Below are 23,388 nucleotides of genomic sequence, written 5' to 3' on the forward strand. Positions count from 1 at the left end.
CCTGTAGAAACGGAGCTACCATCTGTGATGTGTGGTTTGCTCTCCTTAATCCTCTGCTGAAGGGTAGATTCATGCACTTATTTTTATTTTAAACAAATGTTCCACCCAGGAAGTGCATCATGCTTTGCTGTGATTAGGGAAGGCTGATGGAGCAGCTCCTGATCGGCGGCACTGTACACACTTCGCACGTGTGTTCAGCCAGGAAAAAACCAGGGATGGAGCGCCTAAGTGCACGGAAAGATGCAAGGTTCCATCAATGCCAAGAAAACAGTACAGTACAGAACCAAGACATATGGAGAACAGAGAAGTTGAGACACTACTGCAAATGGTAACGCTTGACACAACTCAAAAACATTGACATGAGGTTACATCAGGTCCCTCCAAACTCTTGCCTACTTATGCTAGACTGTGTGCACTTCCTGCTCCTTGTACATACACCAAGAGCACAGATTGTTACAAAAATGCAGAATTACAAACACAAAACAAAATGTTGAAAAATAGTATTTATTAGCACCCAATTTACATAATTATATGGTACAAATGACACTTACTTGCTGCTGCAACATTAAATAAAGCTGCTTTTAAAAACCATTGCTTATTTCTGGAAGTCCATGTGATTTTGCTCAGGACAGAATGCGGGTACAGTATACAGCTATCCCACTTCACTACAGTCATATCAATATAAATACCTGCATGGTTATTTCTATGTGGTCTCATTTTAAATGGCACACTAAAATATGCAGACCTATACAATTTTAATGACAAAATATTTATTTGGACTATTCAAGCAAGTGAATGTAGTTTTAAATATAACCTATCCAAGAACCCTCACAGAGTATGAATTGCAGCGAAAAAGAGAAAATTCAGGGCTGCAATTGAGAAGCTCAAAAATATACTGGCGTATTTCAAAATAATCTCTCTCTGAATTTTCTGTCTTCGCCATTTGAGATATTTATCCAGGATTTTAAAATATTGGTTTTCAGTAAAAGTTAATATGAAGTGTTTGAAGAAGCATTTTTCTTTATAGCAAATATTTAGACTTTTTATAACAAAGGCTTATCAAATCTTTAGAGAATGATGACTTCGACTTTTCTTATTTCCCATAAAAGCCTTTCTGAAATCTTGAAATATATGAAAATTTGGGAGCCTGACTCCCAAGTAAACCATTTCCTTTGTGAATTAGAAAGCAGTATCTCTCACTTAAAATAACATTCACCTCTGTACAACAGTAGCATTTAAAGAAGGTAATCTGGTGGTATTCTGACAACGTGGTACTGAACCATAATACAAACTGACAAGCAGACTATTACTCAACAAGTAGGCATTTCTCATTTGGATCCACCACTATGCAAGACACTAGAAGCCCAACACTGTTTCAAAGTAGTCATTCAAAACTGGCGTGCAAAATAATAACCTCAGCGTAATTCTGAAGGGGAATCTTAGTTTCCTGTAGCTGTTTAAGCAAGAGTTCAAACATTAGTCACAGTAGCCTTTTCCTATTAACTATCTGTCATGGAAGTGACCCAAAACAGAAGAGGACCACATCTAAATATTGACATGTAAGTGGTTATCACCTGTGGTATCTTCTCTGAAAGAACTGTCAGGTACCTCTAAATTCAACAGTTTTTCCTAGGGAGGGGAAAGGGTATAGATGAATATAGATGAATATAAACAACAACAATCCAAATCATGACCATGCTGAAAAACCAATCAGTTTTAATTACTTCAATCTTATGAATGTAAGTTCCATAAGACAAGGAAATTCATCTAGATTTTTTTTTTTAACCTGACAGTTTCTCTTAAAAGAAACCAATTGAAGATATTTAGATGAAATACAACGCAGGTTGATCTGCTGACAAATGTCAACAAAAAATCTTACAGCAACAATAGTCTTCTTATCACAGATTTCTATAAGATTTTCAGATGCGTGATTCAAGGAAGTTATAGCACAAGTCTGATTTTCAGTCTGATTGGTCTATAATGGGCTGTACAAAAAATTATGAGCAATCATCTTCATTTTGCATTTCCGGAACAAGTGGTAATACATACGAAACAGTTTTCAAAACCTGTGCATGCTTGTAAATGCATGATTGCAAGGAAACAGTTCCAGGAGCCACACATCTGAAAACAAGCAACATTCAACAAGCACTATCTTAATGAGAGGAAGAATAAAAAAATAAATTCTCAATGGAAAAATATTAGCTTGAAGTCCATTGCATTTCCCTTACACAATGTTTTTGGCTGCTTTTTTAAAATAATCCAAAATTATGAAAATATTTGGCTTGGAGATAAGTCATCCCTTTTCTTACAGAAGAATACAAATGCAGCTTCGTAAATCTTTTCTCGGCTTTCCAGTCTAATACTCCGGTCTGAGGACCAAGGGTTTCTCTGAAGTAGGAGGGAGTACCTTTGAGGCCTGCAAGGGCTCGAGGACCTCGCCAGCACAAGGCTTTGAGCAGCTTCAAAAGCATACACATAGGCATGGTTTAAAATGAGGTGCGATCTCCCAGGATCGCAGCGTGGCTTGGTGGCACAAACTGTGCCAAATTAGTTGGACACACAATACGATGACTTAGAGACAATCAAGAACAAAGATAGGCTAAAGCATGTGTATTATTAAATACCTCTTTAGTTCAGCTATACTTCACATTTTATCATCCAGCATCAAACCTCCCTTTAGAATGACCCAGTTCAGACCCATAAACTCTACTGTGGAACTGGAATGACTACAGAGTCATCATCACTCTGGAATGATTCTGTAGTTGTTTTTCAGAATCTGAATTCCTCGAATGATGTAGTACTTCCTAAGTTTTCACAACAGATCAAAGGGTAGAGAAACCATGTCAGAAGGCAGGATCAGAGAACTCAGTAGACTTACATGAACTGGGACCAAGGAAGTATAAAACAGCCTGTTGGTGACGGGAGGCGCAATTTTGAAGCTGAAACCGCAATTCTCTTCAAAAAACATTCTAGATCAAATGCTTTTATGAAATTTATCCCGCGATAAAAATCCACTGTAGCTATGGTATTACGACTCCAAGAAAAAATATATTTAAGGGAATGATAAGAGTGAAATTTCAAAAAGACTGATAACCTTTACAACAGGTACATATGTTAGTACAGGCACAGTTGTAATTTTGAAGGTCTCATTGCCAAGACCTTCCCTTCCTGGATTAGCCTCATCAGTTGCATCCTGAGCATTTGTCTGTACAAAGACTATTTACATAAAGGTCACTCTTGCACCCTCCTCACTCCCCAGATGTTTCTTCATTCACTCTGTTGTACTTAAGTCTATCCCTTAAAATGTGAGGTTTTTCATGACTGCATCGCCTACCACTTTGTTTTCTGTCAGATTCATTGCTACTCAGCAGAAATACTGCAGAGGGTTTGCCTAACAGTTCACAGGCCATTAGTTTCAGTAACAGTGTGCTCCTCTAAAGTGATGAAATAGTCAAGACTGTTCACCTATTGCAACCTCTGCAATTAAATATGTTATCAGATTTGAATAAAACATTTTCAATTATTACATGTCCTTCATGGAAAAAGAGAGCTTTAGGTTTCCAGAAAAATTTTGCTTCCTCTCTGTGCTCAACTGAACTTATCATTATGATGCTAACCAGCAGCAGGTGCCCCCCCCAAATCAAACATTTCATACAAAACAATTTACCATATGTGAATATTTTACTATCATTTCTGATACCTTCATTTTTAACAGCGTAGGCCAAAACAGTTTCCACTACAGCCACAATTTTTAGTGCTATAAATGCTGTATTACAAGCAGCATCACATTTTCACAGTTATTTCCATGAATTTCACCTTATCTACAAGAAAGCTGAAAGATACGTGTGCCAACTGAGTTTCAATTTAACTGAAACCACTGGTCCCATTCACTTACAGGAGAAAGTAAAGTTTAAAAAGACACAACAATATTTAGCAACACACACAATTGTTTGGGGCAGCTTGTCTAAAGCAACAGTTTCTCCACCTCTGACACAATTATTCCACAGTTTGGAATCTGAACATATACTACATTTTGTCCTTCACACAACCGGCAGCCAATGGGTGTGTGAATGAATAAATCTGAGGAGTCATCACAGGAAAGCTTCACTAAGATTGCTACTCCACCCCTTAGCAGAGTTCCCTCTGCTATCATCAGGTTGAATTCTACACTGCTTCCCAGCCTAGTTATCCTGAGCTGACACCTACAGGGAGGGCACATTGGTTTTGGCATTTAAACCGTTTCAACCTTCAGAGTTCAGCCAACACCCTCCCTCACTGTTCAGCATAGTAACCGCTATAGATCTTCAAAGCAAAAATATGAGTAATCTCATTTGCAGAAGCCATTCATGTTAGATTGCAAGCTTGATGCTTCAGCAAAGAGGACTCCAAGAAGAACGCTCTCTATCAGTCCTGTACAGGCACAGGAACAAACACAATAACTGCACTTTCCTCCACAACTCAGCCTATTTTACAAGGTTTTACTGGAGAACATTCTTATTGAACATTTTACACTGAGAGCTCCCCAGAACAGTCTGCAAACTGTCCAAACTACAGTCTGTAAATGGTTCCAAACATGCATCTTGAGAGGCATTCCAAACATGCATCTTGAGAGGCATTCCAAACACTGAGATGGTTCTAACTGCTTCTTAACTTCACGTTTCTTGTGTGATGGACTAACGCTGATAAGTGATGCATGACCTTATGGAAATCACTGCTCCCAAAAATGACACTGATAAAACATGAGGAACAGGGAGAGGGAAAGGGGACACATTTGAGATCAAACAGGTGTACCTCAAAAGGCAGTGTAACCAAGTCCTTTATCTGTCACATAATTTCTCAAAAGGATGCATTTCTGATTACTGATGACAAAGCTGTATGGTAACTACATTTCCTCAAACATATTATGTATGGGACTGCTTTACATAACACCATTTGAGAACATACAGATAGAAAACAATCAACAGTATGTGACATGTCATTATCTTAAGACTTCTTGCTAAAGTCTTTTAAGTAACAAAATCTTTTATTTGATATGTCAAAACACTTTCTTCTGAGGCACAAACACGCAAAAAAAAAAGGCAAACAGAGATTTTTCGGGAGAGAAGGAAATATTTTCCACAACAAAATTATATCTAGAGCTTCCTCCAGGCTATTCTAAATCATTTTGTGCAAGTGTTTTGGCAACTGAATCAAATATAATTAAAGTGAAAGTATACAGCAATGAAATAAATTAGAAAGAAAAGTGAGAGTATTTAAACCTAGTGGACTCATTTTAAATGTATGAAAGAATTGCAGATTCTCCCATTAAATTAGTTAGCAAAACCAAAATCAGTAGCACAGGCTAACATACACAAAAAATTCTACAAGTTAACCATTAAAAAACGTATCGTGTCAATTAAATACATGAAAAAGGACAATGGTAAAAGGCAATATACAGTGTCACACAAAAATGTCGCTATTTGTTGGTTTGTTTTGCTTTTTTTTTTCTCCAGGAACAACCATTAAGTTCCATTTTGTTTGCATCTTCAGATGGATTTATCACATTTGTAAAAATTACCAATTATACTGAACCAGAAAGAATTGCATTCTAAAGTGAAAAAAAAAAAAAGAGTTCTCTCTGAGATCAGAAGTTCAAAGCATATAAAAATAAGTTATGAATTAAGCATCTAGCTGCAAAAGAATTTTAAGTACATACTGAAAGTGAAGGAGAAACGTGAGAAGCAGCAATGCTGAGTTAAAGAAAACAATTGTCAGAAATGAGATCTGGGTACAGAGGTACTAGCTAGACCAAAACATTTGGACTTCCTACACAAAAGTATCATGTAGAGGGGAAAAAAACCAAAACCCTCCACATTTAACAGATCCCCTTCAGACTAAGTCTGACAAAGCACTGTAAGTGGAAAGGCATTGTGGGCACCAGGATACGAAGACATGAACTAAAAAAGCTGAAAACAAGTTGTGTAAAAAGAGCAGATTGGAAAACAGCCTAGAGAAAGGGGAAAGGAAATATGCAGCTAGAGCTAGTGCATACACAAAGGTTCCAAATTACAGAGGTGATGAGAAGTATTTAAAATGGCACAAAATATGACTTGAAATACCAGCATGAAGTTACAAAAAAGAACCACTAAACGTCAAATAAATCCTCCTGCCAATGAGAAGCAATCATCGAAATAATCTTCTGAAAGAAAATTAATCACTTAGAACACATACAGAACCTCACTGGCCAAGACGATATTAAAATGCACAAGTCAACAATCCTGCTTGAGTGAACAGATGGACTGGGTAACCTAAATAAATTTTTCATCCCTAACTCCTATGATGACGTTCAGAAGATCTGACAGGCTCATGCACAATACCCTGCAGTCCTACAAGTATGTGAACAAGTACAGTAAAAAGACATTGACATCAATTATGAAGACCAGCACAAAAATATATATCCACAACCTCTTTGTAAGGCTACATTTGTTTTGTTTTGTTTTTTTTTTAAAGGCACCTCATCCTCTAGCTATTGCCAGCTTTAAAAAAAGTCACTTCTCAGTTTGAGCAAAAGCTCGATAGTGAGAAGGAAACATCTTTCAATTCACATTTGAACAGCCACTTCTTACATTCCAATTGTAATCAGAATGACAGTCTTTAAAAACGAGCATGCTGGCCTATTCGTTTTATGTACAGCAATTTAAACAACTTTAACTACATATTGTATTGTGTAAGCAAAAGCACAACATTCATTTCATACTCACACCATTATCCTTTGTATACACAAACTCAAGAGAACTCTTAATACTAAAACATTAAAATGCACCCATAGAGTCTTCCCTTACTAGACATATTTAATACATGTTTACAATATATATACACATATGTAATATACATAGCTTTTAGAATTTTTCAAATAAATCTTTGTAATTTCCTCTCCAAAAAGAAATAAAATAATGACACTGAAAGAATATGAGTCAAGTACACAGAACTCTCACTAAGTTGAATGCTCAGTTTTGCAGACAAGTTTTCCCTCTTCTTATCATAATCAAAACATTTTTTAAAAACTAAATCTGAATCATTATCGTAATCATTTGTTTCATGGTAAAAGTTCTAACCTTACCTATGAAAATATATTGCATATCAGTATCATGAAGTGACATATCTGAATATTCTGAGCAAAGAAAGGTATTCCAGGATACTTTAGCAGTAAATATAATGTGTTGCAGGCTCAAAAAGCACAAGTCAACCTTTTATTCTAAATAATACAGTTAATCTAAACTCTGAGTTCAGCATCAATAGTGGTCCCATCTCTAAATATCACATGAACAACATGGTCAAATCCTATGTTGATATCTTTCAATGATTCCTTCTTAAAAAGTGTCAGCGTAAAGGTTAAGATGATCAGTTTCCAGTCTTAGCCTCAGGCTGGTCTTTGAAAGGATTGCCTATGTTGGGTTCTTTCCTACTCACATCAGCACCAGAAATAATCTAATAGGCAGAATAAATTCTGCCTTCCATTCCAATTTGAGGAAAACACCAACTCCAGACTGAAGAGCAGTAAGGGCTTTCATGGTGACACTTAACAAGAATCCACTCACTTTCATTATAGGGAGGGACAAAAGGGAAGGGATAAATTGCCAAATATTTTGAATTAAAAGTTACTTGTCACTTGAATCAACAGAGAAGTTCTGAATACTGAGACAAAACACATCTGTTGAGCAATTTTAGAAAAGCATTCGTTCTTCAGGTAACCTAATTAATGGCACAATATGCCCAGTGAAGCACACGTGGAAAAGTTCCACAAATGCTGTAGTCTGGAAATGCCTCTACAAGTAGCAGAAACTTTCACACAGATCGACCTTTGTGCAGGCACCTGTGATGCTAGTAGGACTCATACAAAGCATAGGTTTAATCTTCAAAAGAAATTGAGTATTTCATGGTTACACAATGCCCAGAACGATACCCTTTTTTTAGCAGGAACAAAAAGATGATGATGAACACATGATAATTACACTGTAAGAGTTTCTTTGGGAAATCTTATAATTTCTTGTGCCAGATCTCCAAGAAAAACAGTATTATAAATCTGAATAAGTTAATCTGCTACTGAAGTATGTACAGACTGCTTCAGTCTGCTGTTAACTGGGACTAGACTAAAGGCTAAGCTTCTAACCACATGCTAATGCAATTTAAAAAATTATACAATTTTTTTTTTGCAAACTAAATATTTGCCATATAACACCAAATATTTAATAAAACTTTACTGTATTTCAATTTATGTTAGTAATTTGCTTTTCTTTATCCACATTTATCTTAGGCTAGCAGCCAGGTGGCTGAGATTAAGTATCAGCTACTGCTCTCTGAACGTGATCTACTCGTTAATACCGAAGAGATTAAGGGATGACAAAGTGCCTCTCACATGACACAATAACAAGCATCTGAACTGACACTTTTTCCAGGTGATTTAATCTTAAGTACATCAAGATTCCTCAAATAAGAAGCATCCCAGAAAATTTCCCTCTTTTCCCTCTCTCCCTGAAGCAATTAGACCCCTTCTTTCCAGTACTCCATCTTAATAATAGAGAACACATAGACCTAATTTCACCCAAGGCCTGCCTGGACGAAAATTCACATCCTCTGAAATAAAATTGCCCTTTTTTTTTTTTTCTTTTTTTTTTTTTTTTTCCTTTTTTGAAAGTAGTTGAAACTGAGAGTTTCCAAGCTCTCAGCACCAGCTGAGCTCACAGAAACCAGAACAAATTTCAATTTAGAAAACAGCACCCTGCAAAAACTAAACACTTACAAACATTCTCTGATTGGGCAGGAGACTCACGCCCTTCTCTTCTCTTTTGTGCAGCTGGTTAAATATATACAAAGCTAAAGTTGGAAAGGGACACACTCTGTCATACAAACACTTTTGCCAGGGCATCTGCTCCTGCACTGGCAATATAACATTTGGATGGGTGGAATGCCACATCATGAATGGACTCATCAAATTTTTTGCGATGAGCAGTGAACTCTTGGATGCAGGTCTTGCTTTCAAGATTCCATAAGCGAATTGAACAGTCATGACCTAAAGAAAGGATAAATGGTTTCTTTATAATTCACGCTTGCTACCACTATGAGAAAAGGAAAATGAAATTTAATGTACTTACTGCCAGACATCAAGTACAAGCCATTAGGATCGACAGCTAAACTTGTAACTGCATCTAAGTGAGCTACCATGGAGTGGATCAGTTTCCCTTTGAAAGAAAATAATTCAAGTTACTTTCTGTAATTCACTGTAAACTGTGTTCACTTTTTAAACCTCACCACAGCCCATTCAATAAGTATATTATCTTGTCCCATGATTGAATCAGCAAAAATTGTAGGAAACCCCACCCTTTTAATTTTTACATGCTCAGTAATGCTGCAGAACCAATACCATCAACTTTGTTCCTTCGCTTTTTGTGTGCAAATCCATCCTGGTGCTGCAATCACTGTGCACATTAAATATCTATCCTGTAAGGGACTTAAGTGAGTTGAGCAGTAAGACCTTGACTGAGAAGGAGGACATGGGCTGACTACTCTGATAAGCAATGAATCTAATTAAATAAGAATACAGAATGATTTTAATCAACTCAGAGAGAAGTGATGTTCTAGAACAGCTTATTAATATTAATGATTTGGTATGAAATATACAAAATCATGGCTCAGATGTAATTTTTTGGTTGCAGAAAATAATAAAGAAAAAACTGAAAAGCTCAGTGTTTCCTCTACGATACATTATGGCATTATGTCATCAAACAAATAATCAATTTTCAGCTTTCATCTCAGTTTCCATTGGGTGCTTTTTATTTAACACGTGCAAAGAACAGCTAGCATAAAATCAACTAGAATGTCAAAAGATCTCAGTTTAACTTTTAGGTCTGTGTGATCTGGAAGCAGAGAAGTCACAAGCTGAAGAAAATCAACATTTACAATCAGAATGACAGTTCAATGCTACCACTCCTACAAAAATTCCCTTTATGTAATTTATAATTATACAGCTTAGTGCAACTCTCACTACAGATTTGAAAAAGTATTCTAATGGTCTACTGTTTCTGCAGAAAAGAGAGATGGAGAAATAGAGTGTATTAAACTGAGAATTATGCCCTGCAAGGAAACTGCTACCTCCAAATCATTAAGTGGAAGTCTTAGAAGCAGTAAAGTGGTGCCTAGGCTCCCTGCCCTCATATCAGAGCTCTTGACAAGCACTATGAACATAAGGACATGAAAATTAAGAATTTGCCTTATTGATAACCACTAAGTTTAAAGCATTTTAATAGAACTAACAGAGTGAGTGATGAAGGTTCCTTATCATTATCCCAATAAACTTTTAAGGAGACTGGCAATCTGGGGGCTCAGGCAGTGAAAAAAAGATTTTTGTTTCAGAGGACATCCAGTTCTTAACATTCTTCAGCATTTGTGCGCATAACATTAATCATAATTCTGCTTGTATTTTATGTCATACAGCTAAATACTATGACTAGGTCCTGCTGAAAAGATACAGATGCATACCTGTATTGTTGTCATAGAATTTGATGTGCCTGTCTTCATGAGCAGTGATACTAATTGGAAGAGTCGGATGGCTGATGACTCTGTTTATCTGACAGGAAGTACTGACCGCTGGGGAAAACAAAACAAAACATATTGACACGTGTAAATTGCTAAGGTCTTTGAAAAACTGCTATTAAAAAATGCATATGTAATCAATTTTATCTACAATGTAATTTTTGGTAAGAATAAGTATTCAAAAACTAAGTGAAAATACTATTTTTGCATTTCCTCACCTCCACACTGCTCCGCCTTGTCAAGTCAAATTTTCATTGTAACATACAGGCAGACAAGAAAGTTAACATCGTAGTAAGAATGTTTAAAAGTAAAGAGGATTCCTCACCACCACAGAACAAAAGGCATGTACTATCACTAGATACTAGGCTATTCATATGACAGGCACATTCTCAGCATTCAAGAATCCTGAAATATCACTATTTTATATTTATATAAATATACATATGCACGTGTGCAGGAAGTAGAGAATTACAGAAAAGATATTTTGGTGGATTATTTTTTTTTAAATAGAAACCTAGACATTGACTTGCCAAGCACAGTGAGACTTAAGGAGTCCCTAAGCGGTGACGGTAAGCCATTTCAGATCACTCATCTACTATTGCCTAGTTCTTGTATTATTTATTTAATACAGCTAACTTTTGGAGCACAGTTACATAAGTAAAAATACTAAACAGAGACTACTAGATGTCGGTGAGCTTCTTTTTTTTTTTTTTTTTTTTTTTTTCTCTCCAAAAAGAAGAATATTTTTGTACAGTTGTTTTTTTGTTTTTTTTTTTACTATAGTGAGGAGAATCCTGCACAATCAAGTAATAATACGAAGAAAGAAGGCGGGATTTTCTGTTCACTCTTATAAAATGTCAAATTTGTTAAACTTTATGAAAAGAGACGAGCAAAACTGATAAGAAGGGCATGCTCCCTTTTAAAAGTATAATCATACAGTAGCATTCACTAGCATAAAAGTTTCAGCTGAAAAAAAAATAAAAATCAAAGTTTTAAAAAAAGACTGAACATTTTTGTAGTTCTCAGGTTACCATTTTGACCCAAACATGAATCCTCGTGCTTTAGCTGCTTCTGGCCCCTCTCCTAGAGATGGGAACACTGCCATGATCCAAAGCATTATGAAGGAGCTTGTGAGCTCTGCTCATCTTCAGTGAAAACTTCAAACAAAGCCTAATTGAAAATGAGCCAATACTGCTTATGAAAAACATAGAACTTGTCCTACACATTCACAGATTTTTCATTAATTCCACTTGAGATTTGTCTGATACTATCTATGACTTGCAATTTTGGACTAAAGAGAAAATGGGAAATCCTGATTAAAAAAATCTCAGGAAATTTTGTTCTTTTCCTTCTGCCACTGTTCCTTGAAGAATAAGTTACAGTATCTGCAGTTCTTCTATCTTTTTTCAAAGCTATGTTTGCTCTTCTACTAGAAAGCTTCTTGCTTTAGTATAGTAATAACAACTTACTCCTACACCTTAAAACACAATGTTTAACATAATACATGATGCAAGTTACTAAGATACACCATTTGCCTAATTGCTTGGAAACACTGAAAAGACTATTAACGGCATTTGAACTCAATCTAGCAATTTTTTTCTGTTTTGAATACATACCATTATCTACTCCAGACTCCAGGGTAAGAATCCGTTGCCGTGTCTCCATGTTAAAAATGCTAGTGTGTCCAGTGTTAAATGATGCTACCATGAGGCTTGGGTCACTGCTCACAAGATCTACTGAGGAAGGGATTCCCATTTCTAGAAAACAATGCAGAGAACATTTTCATAAGCAGCAGATTGTGTTAAAAAAAATAGAAAAAGAACACTAAGCATTTTCATATTTAAAGTCTTATGATTATGAAATGTTACATTTTAAAAACTACATTATGACAATCCAAATAGACGGTCTGGAGTGATCACTACTTTAAACCTGCTTTTCTGGTATGTATTTCAACATTCTTTATTGAGATGCTCTATCTGGAATTGAGGTTGGACAGAAATCTAATTTGAAATGTGCTGGAAAGTAAGAACCTCATGTGTTCCACCTGTCCTGCCCCTTTTCTTCCTTTAAATGCAAGAAAAAATTTCAGCCAAACCTTCAGTGAAGGGACATAAAATCAAAACAGGAAAATCATTTACATGACAGATGATTTTAAGCTGCTATTAAACTGGACAACTTCAGAGCTTAAAAAAACCCCAAAGCTTTCCAAATGTAAATTTTACATGCTGAAACTATCAGCATGGAAAGTTACGTAAGTACATTAAAAACCTCACATTACATAACTTTTTCCATCCTGCCCATTACATATCAGATGACTTTACACAGTGGCTATCTGAACACTACAGGACAGAAAGCCAGATCAGCAGAGGCTGAGTATGAGAAACATCCCTTAAAATTTCTGTCCTCAAATGTACTTTTCCCTACCATCTAAATAAAAGAACAACACCATTTTCAACAGATGTCAGAAGCAGGAGGAGGAAGAGGTAAAATCATAGAATGGTTTGGGTTGAGAGGGACTTTAAAGACCATCCAGTTCCAATCCCTCTCCAAGGGGCAGGGACACCTTCTAATAGATCAAGTCGTCCAGGGCCCCAGCCAGCCCGGTCTTGAACACTTTCAGGGATGGGACATCCATAGCTTCTCTGTGAGAAGCCTCACAGAGAAGCCTCACCGCTCCCACAGTTAATAATTTCTTTCTGATGCCTAACCTATATCTATACTCTTTGTCCCAGCTGTACACTTCCTGACAAACAGATCCTCTCTCCAGCTTTCCTGTAGGCCCCCTTTAGGAAATGGCTGCTATAATGACTCCCCCCAAAGCCCTCTCTTCTTCAGGCTGAATAACCCTGACTATTTCAGCCTGCCTTCCTAGAAAAGTTGCTCCACAGCACAGATCATTCTTGTAGATGATCCAACAGATCCATGTCCTTCTCAATGCTGGGGGCCACTGAGCTGAATGCAGAACTGTGAGTGGAATCTCACAAGAGCAGAGCGGAGAGGGACAATCACCTCCCCCATCCTGCTGGTCCTCTTTTGATGCAGCCCAGGATACGGTTGGCCTTCTGGGTAGCCAGGTGAAGCACCTTGCACTTGGCCTTGTTGAACTTCATGAAGTTCAACAAGGCCTTCCTCTCAAGTCTGTCCAGGTCTCTCCAAACACATCCCAAGTAACCTGCAACACTTAGTTTTCAGATATGTGTGACTGTCCCTCTGTGTGTAGGTATCAATATTGGCTGGTGTCAGAATCCAAAATTCACTACTCTTCTAAGCAATCGTAACAGTGTAAATCCAGTAAACAAACAAGGAAGATATCTACTCAGTAGCCAAGATTATGGTGGTCTGAACAGTTATGCTAATGAACTTAAAATTCCGTACCTTGATTATCATTAAATACATTGAGAGCTGGAGCAACTTCTGTAGCTTTCCACAAACGTACAGTGCCGTCTGCAGAACAGGACAGCAAACGCTGGTGTGTGCCACTGTAAACCAGACCCCACACTGCATCAGTATGGCCTACAAAAGCACCTCTTAGAACAGAAGGATCTGTGAACAAAAGACAAACAAACCACATTTCAAAACAAAAACTGAATTAAGTGAACAGTTTTATCTTGCTCTGTGCTTATGGAGTAGCCTTAACAAGCTAGTCCGTAAAAAAAACAAAACAAAAACAGCCAAACTGGTCTTATCAGTGTAACAGTGTAAATTATTCTATTATTCTTTAATTTCATCAGCACAAGTGGCATTCAGTTTCCCAGTTTATAATTAATTCCCAGTTTGTAAAAAAACTTAATAACAAAGTTTCAGCAGAAGAAATGGTATTAAAGATAATAAAACAGATTTTGATTTTAAAATAAAACTCACTCTCAAAGAACCACTAATGGTATATGTCAGTCTTTTTTCCATAAGACAGCCTTGAAGCCAATTGTATCTGATGCTATGAGATGTGAAGAACATTTTAAAACAGACACAAGGCTGAGGCCTGTTTATAGCTCATAAACATTACTGAAATATGCAATTTTATCAGTATGAATATAATATTAACAGCTTTGGTCTCAGACTCTACAACCTCTTTATCTCAACAGCATAGATTTGTCAAAGAATGTTTATATATACATTTCCTGTCCTTGTTAGTATCAGGTTTAGTCCTGTACTTTTTCAACCTAGCTGTTTGCCAGAACTGTAATGAGATCAAGGCTCTTTTTAAGAAGTTGAAAAATTCCATCTTCTCATCAATCAACATCAATATTAAAACAAAAATTTATTTTAACTGGAGCAAATGTTCAATCTTCTCTTAATTTTTCCAAGAAATACTACCTACAAATTATACTATTTTAGCTACATAACATTAATGTCACTAAATGTGTCCTTTTGTTGGTATCTGACAACTATGTACCGTAAGAGTCGTAGGGGTCGATGTTTGGATTTGTTGTATTCCAGCCATGGATGAGGCCATCAGTTCCCCCACTGTAACACTGCTCACCATTACTGCTCATCACCACACAAAGCACTGGTCCACTGGAAGAAACCACATTCCCAAAAGTTAACTATTAACATTTTCATTAAATGATAAATACTGTCAAATGATTCTTCAAATTTTCCTGTTAAATACAATTAATTTATTGCATTGGCTGCAATGAAAATTCTGCATTCTCAGATCATAGGCTACATTACTTCCTAAATAGTATCTCAGCAATATTTGGTAATTTAACTACAGTCAGAACAATTTAGACATTTCACATTTTGAAGACGATAAGTTTTATTATTTTCATTTTTATCTCATTTTTTCCCCTCTTTAAAAATCGAAAATTTTTCCATGAAAACCATTCAGTAGATTTTAATTCATTGGACATAGCCTCATTCTACATATACACATATCTGGCAAAAAGGCAAGAGCTGTAACGAATGGAATACCTAGTTGAATGTGAACTGCATAATTGGTAGTTTAAAAATGGCAGTGTACCCAGCGCCAGACAAAAACAGATGAAAATAAGTAGGTATTTTAACTAAAATGGGAATAAAAGCACTGCATGGAATTAGTTGACAGCGCTTTAAAATTGCTTTAAAAATTTTTGTGTCTGTTTAAAGATCTTGTATTTCTCAAATAAGACAGCGTTCTTATCAAATACTCACCTGTGTGCTCTGAAGGTATATATTGGCTCTACATCAAGAGAAGCACTCCTAAATGAAGTACAAGGAAATGTTAACACACATATGACCTTACATTATGCTTTACAAAAATGTGCCAGAATTAATAAGTTCTTAAAAATCACCGCTACCACTTTTGAAATCTCTGCTACAAAAAATCATGTCTAAATAAGAAGTTGTATATCTAGTAATTCTTTCCATTCTTTCAAAATACGATAGGATTTTCCCTTGCTTGTCTGATTTATAGACCTTCAAAGTGAGAAAGCTCAGGAAGTCTCACACACCAATCAAAGCAGAAGGTACATCAGTGGTTTGAAAGGAGTAGAGAGCTATCAGTATCAGATGGAATATTTCCTTGTTTCAAATCCCCACCAAGGAAGAGAGCTTGTAACACCTTGCTTTTATACCAAAGCTCTAACAGTTGCAAATCACTTAAACTGTTGCTCAGGACTTCACAAGTCAGGTGTTGGGGTTTTATTTGCTTTTCTTTTTTTTTTTTTTTTTTTTTTTTTTTTTTTTTTTAAATACAGACTTCAGGACTACCACAGGCATTGTCCAGTCTTCATAAAAGGCATGATGCACACCCTTCACTACGTTAACCTTATTACAAATTTATTCGTTTCCTCACGTCCCTTGCAATACGAAGAAAACACTGTACACATAAGCCTAGCAACATTGCTGTCAATGTTTAATTTTGAACATATACATACATGCACATGAGTATACATTTACTTTTTACATATATGCATGTATGTTTATGTATTTATATACAGATTCAAGCACACTAGGAGGTTGCAGACAAATATTTTTACTAATAAATTAGTTACCCATTTTAGTCTACGCACAAAATACGTACATTCAAAAAAAGAGAACAGTTTTTATTTTTGCATGCATAGATTTCTTCTCATACACTCTAAAAGTCTCCATAATTCTCTAAGAGTTTCTTTTTGTACTTAAGGGACAATTCCCATTGACTCCCAAGGACTACCAGATGAAGCCATATCTACAATTTTATTTAGATAAATAAAATGCTTTGAAGAAGTAAAGCAAAAAAAGATCTTACTTTTTTGCTGGGGCTGTTTTTTGTAAATTCCACATTTTTAATGTATGGTCCTCTGAAGCTGTTATTAGCACAGGCTCAACTGGGTGAAAAGCTAAACCTCTTATTCCGTCAAAGTGGCTTCTTAATGTGAATTTGGGGTTCCAAGTCTTTCTCAGTGCATCCGTATTGTTTCCTATCTAAAATAATAATCAAAAAGGGACATTTGTAATTAGTCTGGAAAATACAAGGAAAGGATATCAGAGCTTTAGTTTGCCATTTTCAGAAGATGTCAAATTAACTATTTTTCATAATAACCTGTTCTCAAGTAACAATCCACTTAAAGCTCATCAGACTACTCAAAACGAGTATGAAGATAGAGATACTCTGCAAAGGCAACAAGTATAACTCTGCAGCAATGCATTCTGTGCAAATCTGAAGTCCACATGTCTACTAGGCTGCACAATTTAAAAGCACCTTTCTGATTAATACTGCTATAAACTTTGGTATTCGAAAGTTGACGTACCTATTGGCTCATTCATTAACACTGGGCTTGAATCACGCAAACTGCTGTGCCTGAATATCTGAAGTATCACTGACATGTTATCTATCAAGTAAAGATCTAACAGAAATGGACAGCTGTCTAGCAGTGCAGAAAGGAAAACAATCTAACATATTTACTTTAGGCAATACAAGTTCTGTGATAATACATGACAAGATGATCTTGCCAGAAAACAATTAAAAAAAAGGCAAAAAAAGTCTTGGCTACATACTAAGAATGTAACTGGCAAGCACTAAGATATTATATACACAGAGATAAGTACTTGGCAATGAATGCATTTTACATAGATCCGGTAAGAAAGCCTTAAAAAATAAACAGTTACTTCAACATTTTTCCTCTGAGCAGACTATGTAAAATGCCAAACGGACTTCAATGACTTTGTCAACCAAGACTGCCACAGTTAAATTTGCCCTGCTATAATCACTACAAACAATCCATTAGTAAAACATTGACATAAACAATCATGCTTAAGATACAAATAATTTCACTATACTGAAAGCTATGGATAATCTCAAATAATTAGGTGTCATCAACTTCCATAAAGAAATAATTATCATGAGACACTTTGAGAATCTACATTTTATTCTAGAATGTGAACAAAAAATAGGTTGCTTTGTTTTTATTTTTAATGTTATTTTTGGATTTATTACTATGCTTCATTGAGGAGGATCTACAGGCTTTAAACAAGTAAGGAGGCATAGCAAAAAGTGGGTTCAGTCTCATTGTATTTCTTAGTAATTATGCACTGTCTGTTCACGGAGACTGCTCAGTTTCTTTGCCAGTCTACTGAGCTCAGCTGGCTCAGGGAGGGAACAGACACAGGGTGCAAGGATGGGGCAGGACTGCAAAGTTAGTAGCACTGTCAGATTTTCTGGAGATTGGCCAGAAAGTCTCAGTAAGAAGGGTACAACACACACACAGTATCCACAGATAACCGTAGTAGAATTTATCTGCCTGAAGATAAGCATCTAGTGCCTATTAAGGCAATGGAAGAAACTGAACCTGGCCTCCAGGTGCCATACCAGATACACAGGTCCTGTGTCTAATCCATAAACGCTCCAGATTGCCTAACAAGACCACGCCAACACTGACAATAGCACTCACAGTTTGTTTCTCATTCAGAGGTGTTCTTTCAAAAGAGTGCAATATGATATGCACTCCAGCTGTTGGAGTGGATCCACAGGAGGGCCACAAAGATGATCAGAGAGCTGGAGCACCTCCCCTACAAGGACAGGCTGAGAGATACAGGGCTCATCAGCTTGGATAAGAGAAGACTCCAGAGGGGCCATATAGCGGCCTTCCAATACAGGAAAGGGCCCATCGGAAAGCTGAGGAGGGACTTTTGATAAGGTCACGTAGCAACAGGATGAGGGGAAATGGTTTTAAACAGGAAGAGGGTAGATTTGGACTAGATATTAGGAAGAATTCTTTATTGTGAGTGCGGTGAGACACTGGAACAGGTTGCCCAGGGAGTTTGTGGATGTCCTCTCCCTGGTAGCATTCAAGACCAGGCTGGACGGAACTTCGAGGAACCCAGTCTACAGGGAAGTGTCTCTGCCTGTACTAGCAAGGAGGTTGGAACTAGATGATCTTAAACTTAAAGGTGCCTTCCAACCCAAACCACTCTGTGACTCTATAATTAGCTTATATATTGTGAAGTAGACTGGGGACAGTTTCACTCAGGAGATCAGCAGCAGAGGTGGACACAGATCCTAGTCCTGATGTGCTGTCTGCATGGCCACCCCATCATCACTCCCTCTTCATTCACTCCCAAGAGCTCCAAGAAGGTCAGTTACTAACAGGACAGCTGGCCTCCTTGTCTCTCTTCCCACTAAAACACAACAGTGAGGTAGCCTGAGATTTAAAAAGCACAGTTGATAGGGAGGAGAGAGGAGGAGTCCACTCCATAATTACCACCTGACTTGGTTTTGCTTTTAATTGTTATGTCTGTGTCTAACTATACAATGCATACAACTTGAACATGCCAGAAATAGCTGTGGTATGCAGATAGGATTACAAATATGTCTGATGCAGAAAGTTGAAGGCAAACAAGCAAGAACCAACTGCAAAGCCTAAAACCTCCAGTTTACTACACAATGTGTTATCAGTATATTAAATGTAGTAATTCTGTAGTTTAGATGCTCTTACATAGAACTCATTCTGTTATGAAGTTATGCAACAAATAAATATTTTCTCATTTAAGTAATATATTAAAATAATCTACTACTAATTGAAAGCTATTCTTTAATTTACAGCCAGTCAAAGCAGTGTTTGAAAAACCTAAACGATAAAATGAAGTGGGGTAATACTGCTATGTTTTGGAAGAATATAATCAAGTAAACACAACACTGAGAAAACAGAGTCTGAAAAGAGGAAACTGCAGCTCTTGAGAGAAAAATACACTTAAAGACTGATTCACACAAAACTTTTAAACTTCACTGCCTGTATAACGTAGAAGTGACTCTATAAAAACTACCACATTTCTAGTAATCCTACTAAATCCTACCTCATTCTCAATTGGCATCTGACAGAAGATGTGAAGTGGTCCAAAATAAAAGCAGATTATATTATTTGTAAGCTATGCTTCCAAGGAAAATCAAAAGGGAAAACTAATCATTCATTTTGCTTCAATAAAGCAACAAGAGCAAAGAGCTTTGCAAACAATTTTTTTTTTCAACTGTCAACACTGGAAAAGATAAGGGGTAAGGTAAGCACGACTATGAATTCCTGATATCTGGACCTCACATAGGATTTAACAAGTGAACAAATAGAAATAAATACACCCAGTCATGCATGATAGGATGCAATAGATAAAGAAATGCTAGATTCCGTAAACAAAAGCTCTTAACTCAAGATGTAGAAACAAGTTATATGCACACTTGATCAATGAAGTCAACATTAAGCTTCCATGCATATCACATCTTCCGAATGTATAAAATCAGAATCTAATTAAGTTTAACTGGGAAAAAATGAAATTTGTACATCAATTTGCTATATTTTTGGAGAGAAAGTTAGGAAAAGTTAACAAAAAAATTGAGCCCAGATTAGGAGATGATGTGAGACACTGAATCTTACTTCATTGAAGCTCTGATGATTCCTGAAGAGTCATGCTCAAAAACCTGCATATCTCTACAGCATCATTGCAAAAATGTGTGTAAACTTAATAATATTAAGTATATAATGCATGTAAAAAAAGGGCTTGCATGGCAAGAATGAAATCTGCTGCATATGAGACAAAGATATTTAAAAGGAAAATTTGTGACATCCTTTGGCAGCATAATTTTAACAGGAAAAGGTTTGCTGCAGAATCTACACACATATAACTTGCATATGCCTTCATCAAGTAGAGACAAGAAGACACTGAGTTCCCTTTAACAACCACTTACATCATAAGCCAGCGAATCTGCCTCATTGGCCACTGTGAGGCCAGCCAGCTCTCCAAGACCCAGCTCATTTTCAAGGGTTTCATCTGTTCCCATAATGAAAGATTTCCCTGAAGAAGGAGGGAATGTTAAAGCTTCCACTGCAAGAAAAAAAACAAAAAAACAAAAAAACAACAAACACAAAACAAACCCTGAAACACAAGCATATGCAATGCTGATTTATAAAAGTATATTTTCTATTTTCAAAATACTAAGTAGCTGAGTGCAAAAAAAATGTAAGAGGATCACTGTACGTACCAATAAATTGCATCCCCTGAACATAAACTTCAGAAAGACTATGCTACCATTCACCCTTATATAATGCAAAAGTAACACAGAATGAACAAACACTATGGTTTACAGTGAACAGTCTGATTCATTCAGGCTGCTTCCCCCTTGCCTGAAGGCATTGGGTACAGACACTATTCAATTCCTCTCCAGGCCATTCAGCATAACTAACCCAATCTTCCTGATCTTTCCATTCCACTCCATACTTCTAAGAAGTATCCTGTTTGCTTTCTATGACCTTTGAAAGAAATAAAAGCCCTTCAGCTCTGCTGTTTGATTAAGTCTCTTAGGTATTACCTTTTAATTACAAGCACCTCTTCATCACCCTTAAGTCTAAACTTTTGTTGTCTTCATTCTCTCTACAATGTTATATTCCACTCAGTACCCAAAGCATACAGAATGTCAAATTTGGAAAGCTACTAGAATTTAAAAAAAACAAGTATATGCCAAAAATATCAATAGGTCTCAAATTTACAAACAAATACGCAACTAGTAGCTTGCAACACCAAATTCAGACTAGTAACAGTCAACTGTCCTCTTTTGTTTTCATCACACCCTGAGTCTCCGAATTAAAAACACAATCCTGAAAGGAAATGAGAATTGAGTTTTACTAATATGGCTCTCAGTACATGTAAGGAAAGTTAGAAAGGAAACATTCAACAAAAAATTCTTACACTTCTCCAAGTGTTGCTAAGTTACCCTCTTCTTTCGTAAAGAAAATCACAAAGCATGTAGGAAATAGAACTAGTGAGATCTTCAGTAACTATGCCACACACCAGAGCTTTTTATGCATCTTAATTATAATTTGGACAACTTACATTTTCACACTTACTGTAAGACTGCAAAGCCAACACCATGTCTTTCTCATTTTTCTAAATACATATTTGCCATCTAAATAAATAGCATGATACGATCTTTTACAAGTTTATATATCCTGATATATTAATGGTGTGTATTGCAGCAGTTCAAATGCTGATTCAAATACTTGATTTAGCAACTTACAGAAGCAATATTAATGAAGGAAATCACATGCGATGCTGCAAACATGAATGGCTTTCCATACAAGCAAGTAACTTAAGGACCTCATGTTACAAGCCACCAAATGCCAAGTAAGTTTTTCCACCACGTTGAAAATATTCAACCAGAGTTTTACTTAGGTTGGTGTCTTTACCTTCCTAATAACTGGAGGGGAGGACTGCATTACTGCATTTAGACAGAATTCATAATACTGAATCAGTATCTGTGAAGTGCTTGGAACATCTTGGAGGATACTCTTTAAGCAAAAGTAACTATAAACATCTACCCTTTACAAAAGTGTAGGCACGTTTTTAATATTTACCTTCATCTGTCCTGTTTATCTCATGTTCAATCAGCCTTGAGCTACTGGGTCTAGAAGAAGGTGCAACAGATGGCTGTAATGAAGGAAGATCATCAACATCTCTCAAGTTTGCAAGCATATCTTGCAGCTTTGACCTGTTGGGCCCTAACCAGAAAACAAACAAACAAAAGATAGTTTATGGATAATCTGTAACAGCATTACTTATTATAACATCAGATACAGCATAGCAGCACATGCAACAAAGAATCCCACCTTGCATTAAAATGTTATGACACACACAAGAAAAATGAGCACCTATTTGCAGTAATATCGAATTATCCAGCGTGAAATGAATTTATTGAAAAGAAAATGGTAGAAGCAACCAAGAATTGTGAATGCACAACTTTCCCCACATTTATACATTCACACTGCCAACTGCATGGAATGATGAAGAATGCCTCCAACTGAATCACAGCAACAGTGATTATATTATTTACTTTTCGAAAACAATTGATAGCATTTGTGAATATTTCAGTATTTGTGCATCAGGTTCTTTGTGCAGCATATTCTTATCATAAGATGATCATTTTCAATTTGTTTGTGCAGTAGTGTAGGACTGTGGAACTATATCATCTAAAGGAATATAACTACATTAAAATATAAATACAACCGGATTCATTGGCCTACTTCCTGAAGCTGTATATGGTGAAGACCCATGCCCTTCTTGACACTTACCTGTGCTTTGCTCCATCATTTTCCCACATCCCTGTTTTGACTGTTTTATATAGGATTGAGGTTGAAACATATCTTCGGCAGTTTTTCCTGTTGTAAGTTTAATTAAGAATGGGAAAATGTCTTACCCATAGTCCATTATGTTTTTTTCCTAGACCAGTAACAATACAGCTATTTTCAAGCAGCTTTAACACAGAAGTGTACTTTAATATATTTATGCTCTTATTACTCCACAGGAGCCTTTACTACAGCCTTGCAAAATCATAGGTTTACTAATGTAATTGCAAACGCCACTTTGTCCACCCTAACCATA

The 23,388-nt window shown here is 36.4% G+C and overlaps 1 protein-coding gene across 1 annotated transcript in view; it reads right to left on the reverse strand.

The window, feature by feature from the left end:
• Positions 1-488: 488 nt before the first annotated feature.
• Positions 489-23,388, reverse strand: part of STRN (striatin) — a 63,174-nt gene continuing 40,274 nt past the window's right edge. Inside the window, exons 9-18 of the mRNA XM_042892667.1 lie at positions 22,365-22,508; positions 20,702-20,838; positions 16,778-16,953; positions 15,700-15,747; positions 14,963-15,084; positions 13,945-14,112; positions 12,186-12,326; positions 10,516-10,623; positions 9,132-9,218; positions 489-9,049 (exon numbers count right to left, since the gene is read on the reverse strand). Of these exons, the coding sequence (XP_042748601.1) occupies positions 8,880-9,049; positions 9,132-9,218; positions 10,516-10,623; positions 12,186-12,326; positions 13,945-14,112; positions 14,963-15,084; positions 15,700-15,747; positions 16,778-16,953; positions 20,702-20,838; positions 22,365-22,508 (1,301 nt within the window). The 3' untranslated portion in view covers positions 489-8,879. The remainder of the gene's footprint in view (positions 9,050-9,131; positions 9,219-10,515; positions 10,624-12,185; positions 12,327-13,944; positions 14,113-14,962; positions 15,085-15,699; positions 15,748-16,777; positions 16,954-20,701; positions 20,839-22,364; positions 22,509-23,388) is intronic.

This window comes from Lagopus leucura, unplaced genomic scaffold (assembly GCF_019238085.1).
Source record: "Lagopus leucura isolate 7727_CA_CO unplaced genomic scaffold, USGS_WTPT01 Super-Scaffold_73, whole genome shotgun sequence".
Lineage (NCBI taxonomy): Eukaryota > Metazoa > Chordata > Aves > Galliformes > Phasianidae > Lagopus > Lagopus leucura.